Raw genomic sequence first — 4,804 nt, 5'->3', positions numbered from 1 at the left:
GGGTGGCTATTGATACAGTAGTGGGCCAAGGTGAGGAAATTGAGCAAGTGCAACCCACAAGGCCCATCAGAACCAAGAGGATACCTAACAAATACCAAGACCACATACTCTACTGATATTTTGGAATTGTCATGTGACTTTTATTCTGTTTTATTCCTTAAGATTCTAGAAGCTTGTGACTCAGCTTTATTGTTAGGATTTGATGAGCTGTCATATCTAGGGATAGATTTTGTTATAACCAATTGCTCTATATATGCTGTATGTGTAATTGGTAGCAGGGTATGAATGAAATCGATATTTACTCTCTCTATTCTTATCTCTTTCATTGCTTGAGGAGGTTTACCCAGTCCTTAAAACTGAGTACTATCAGGGTAATTATTAATTGTGAGTAATGAGTACACTATTCTGAGTAATATTTACACCATTCTGAGTAATATCGAATTTTAACTATTTTGAGTAATATATTCATTGTTCTGAGTAATATTTATACTATTTTGAGTAATCAGTATATTATTTTGAGTAATAAATATAATACTTTGAGTAATATAAACAATATTTGAGTATTTATGCGTCGTGCATAAGGATATACCTTATGCACATCAACACATCCCAAAAAAAATTATAGAAAAAAAGGAAAATCAACAAGCATAGTGCTCTCATTCAACATGTCTTTTTCATACGTCGGATTCCTCTATCATCTTCTTGTTTTAATTTTCTCTCATGTTAACCCAAGGGTAAAAAGAAATGGTATAACTTTTCTTGATAGAGATGAAAACAAATGGAACCGAAAAAATAAGAATTTTTGTGGATTTTAGTTTTTTATTTTAATTTTTTAGTTTATGTGTTATTTTATAATATTAACTGGGTTAGGGTAATTTTTCAATTTGAGTTGGGACAATTGATTTTTCTAGGTTTAGATTTAAGGTGATGAAGATGAATGAAAAAAGGATAAATATTTTGAATTTCTTTTATTATTGATTTTTTAAAATATTAATTAAATTGTTTTAATATTAAATAATATTTATTATAGTAATGACATGGACAATTTTGTTGACATGGATCCACATAAGGCTCGCCACGTCATTGCCATGTCATTTCTGATGATGTCACATCTTCAAATTTGACGAGGGACCAAAAAATACCATAAATTATCAAAGAAAGGGACAAAAAAATTGAATTTTAAAATTGAGGGACTAAAACATTAAAAAAAACTAAAATAAGAGAATCAAAAGTGCTTTTAAGACTAGATAAAAATAAACATCACATCGATTTTTTATGAAAACTATGATAGAGGGATCAAAACTATTTTAATTTAAAATAGGGAGACCAACTTCGTAAATCAGATAAAATTGATAGATCAAAAGTGTAATATAGTTTATTAATATTACTTTAATTAATGAATAAATAACTATTTTCCGCATTTTATATTTTAAGTAAATCCTTAACATTTTAACTTAGTATTTTATATTGAATTAATATATTTCAACCATTTCATTTGAATTATCATTTAAAAGTAAAGGTAAATTTAATGAAATAAGGACAAATCTATCCTCAAAATAATTCAAATTATAAACTTTATATTTACTCAACTCATAAATTATAATGAGTTGGCAACATGAATCTAACAAAAAAAGCTTTTGATAGACAACTCAACTCATAAAAAAAGATGCTCCATCCTTGTCTTGAGATTAGGCTTATAAAGGGTCAAAATTACGAAACTTAAGATGCTGATCAAATGTTAGAGTCCTAATTACGATGAATTTGTGAAAAATAGAAAAACTTATAATCAAGATAAAAAAGACAAATAATATGAAATGAAATGATCTGGATGATTCAAATAAACATAAAGAAAAAAGAAAAAAAAGTATAATATAAATTAAAAAATAGGAATTGTTGTACAAAAGCCAAAGATCATAATAAGTATGAGTAAGTAAACAACTTGACTTCATGCAAATAACCCCAAATAGTGAGTTTGTGATATACTTTACGTATACCATGGGCGAATGTAATTTTTGTTTTATATCATTTTAAATAATTTTTTTACTCTATATAAACAATACTACTGACATATAAATGGTATAATCTCTCATACAGATAATACTCATAAGAGACTATATGCATTTTGGAGATAAGAGAAATTGTAGATAGAGATTTAACATTTCAATTTCAATCTTTAATTATTTCAAATTTGTAAGTTTTTCTTGTTCTCCCATTTTATTAACATGTTTTTCTTTGTGTAGTTATGTGTTTTTCCTTAATCATAATTTTTTTTCAAATGAGTATAAATTGTCGTGTAGAAAAAAAAATGAATGAAAATTATGCTAATTCAAATTACAAGTATTTTATTTATCAAAAAAAATTTCTCTGATGGATTAATATTGTAGGTCTTCAATTTGGACATGAAATTCATTATTTTGATTGAATTTATTTATCTAATTATTTCTTAAAAACTCCTCTCTTAGATTTGATTTTTTTCCCTATGTTAACTTAGACATATATTAAATTGAAGATTAACATTCTTTAGAACATTAAATATTGATTTTCATAAGTTGGTATTGACAATTGGATACTCATTACCATGTGTTATGTTTGTAAGCTTGTGTTATACCCATAAACCATTGATGTGTGATTTTATGCCCAATACTTCCATTTTTAATAAAAGTTAGTTGATGAAAACTGTTCAATAGTATTTTTTTTCATTCCAATTAACATTTGTAGAGGAATTCTTTTCATATATATTTGCAGGTCATGTATATTTGATGCCAAAATAATATAAGAAGGATAAACAGTTTGATTTTTATTATCATAACTTTATGGATGTTCAAAGAAAGAAAAATTAACCAAATATAAAAGAATATAAATGATGTCTAAAAACATAGAAGGTCGAGTGGATGATTCTAAGGAAAATGATGAGGAAAAGAATCAAGAAAAGGGAAATCAAAAGAATTCCATTTTCCTTTCCCATCCAAAAGGAAGTAACGATGGAAAACAACATGCTGGTGAGACTTCTGATTCGAGTTTTCTCATTCAACAACTTGGTCGGGATATATCAATTCATTGTCTCCTTCAATTGTCAAGATCTGATTATGGATCAGTTGCTGCATTAAATACGAGTTTTCGATCACTAACTCGATCTAGGGAACTTTATCAACTTAGGAGAACAATGGGAATAATAGAACATTGGGTTTACTTCAGTTGTGAAGTTTTTAAATGGGAGGCATTTGATCCAAATCGTGGTCGATGGATGCAATTACCTAAAATAATTTGCGATGAATGGTTCATGTTGTCTGATAAGGAGTTGTTAGCTATTGGTACCGAGCTTTTAGTTTTTGGTAAGGAATTAATGGCTCCTAAAATTTTTAAGTATAGTCTTCTAACAAATATGTGGTCAGTTGGGAAAATGTTGAATACTCCTAGATGCTTGTTTGCTTCGGCTAGCTTTGGAGGAATTGGCATATTAGCGGGTGGTTGTGATATGCGTGGTAACATCTTAAGCTCTGCTGAGATCTATAACTCTAATACTGGAAAATGGGAAACCCTTCCAAACATGAATAAAGCAAGAAAAATGTGTTCAGGTGTCTTTATGGATGGAAAATTTTATGCCATTGGTGGGATTGCAGCTGACAAAATAACACAACTTACATGCGGTGAAGAGTTTGATATGACGACAAAAGAATGGCGTGAAATACCCAACATGTTCTCAATACGAAATGAGGTGCTTGAGACACCACCCGCTTCTGGGTCACCTCCTTTGATTGCTGTTGTAAAAAATGTGTTGTATGCTGCTGATTATTCACAACAGGAAGTAAAGAAGTATGTTAAAGGAAATAATTCATGGGTTACCATTGGAGGATTTCCCGCACAAGCAAGCTCGATGAATGGTTGGGGACTAGCGTTTCGGGCATGTGGAGATAAGCTAATATTTCTTGGAGGTCATAATCTTCATGGTAGAGGAATACTTGAGATTAATGCTTGGGTCCCTGACAAAAATGCGCCACAGTGGAACCGGCTTGCGACAAAGGAATCAAGGAGTTTTGTTGATAACTGCACTATGATGGGATGTTGATGTTTTTCAGTCTTGTATGAGTTTATTTGTTGTTATGATTTCAATATTTTAATTTATCCCTAAAACCTATTTCTCTGTGATTTCTAGTTTGTTAATGTGGGTGTTACTTTTGTAATATGAAATTATGTTATTTTTATTCTATATTGTTGTTGGTGTTTAAATTTCAAATTTCTATTGGTGGCAGTGGAAAAATATTAAGCTAATTGTAATGATGTATCGTTGAAGATTTTTATTTGGTTAAATGTGTGATATAAAGTCTAATAAGGTTTTTATATTTTGCATACAGATAAAAAATGTTACAAGAAGAGTTAATATTTTAATCTTTTATGACTTAAAATCTATAATTAAAAATACTTGATGAAGTTAAGAATTGTAAAACTTGAGTATTTTATACTAGTTTTTTAAAAATAATTTACTTAGTTTTAGTCTATTTCTTAACTTCTATATTAATGCCACTACTATTTTAAATTTAATGAAACATGACATAGTTGAGTCTTACCGTAGCCTAATTGTATAAGTGGAAACAACATAATCTAAATATGCCTAAAATTAGTTAAAGTTACTAAGGCTAAGTTATTTCTCTCAACATTTTTCGAAGAATAATTTTAGTAGTGGAAACAACTAATCCAAATGTACCTAGGATATTTTAGATAAAGCGATATTTTCATCCATTTTTTTTATCTTCCTCAAATGCACATATGTAATAATGAGTTTATAAGAGCAAACCTCACTAAAGGA

General features: G+C 28.9%; 1 protein-coding gene across 1 annotated transcript; it reads left to right on the top strand.

The window, feature by feature from the left end:
• The first annotated feature begins 2,860 nt into the window (after positions 1-2,860).
• Positions 2,861-4,081, top strand: LOC131620948 (F-box/kelch-repeat protein SKIP11-like). The gene has a single exon (XM_058892147.1). It carries the CDS (start codon positions 2,861-2,863, stop codon positions 4,064-4,066), a length of 1,206 nt encoding a protein of 401 aa, XP_058748130.1. The 3' UTR covers positions 4,067-4,081.
• Positions 4,082-4,804: the final 723 nt, after the last annotated feature.

This window comes from Vicia villosa, linkage group LG1 (genome assembly GCF_029867415.1).
Source record: "Vicia villosa cultivar HV-30 ecotype Madison, WI linkage group LG1, Vvil1.0, whole genome shotgun sequence".
NCBI lineage: Eukaryota > Viridiplantae > Streptophyta > Magnoliopsida > Fabales > Fabaceae > Vicia > Vicia villosa.
The sequence above is the reverse complement of the archived record's forward strand: the minus strand, read 5'-3'. Positions and strand labels throughout refer to the sequence as shown.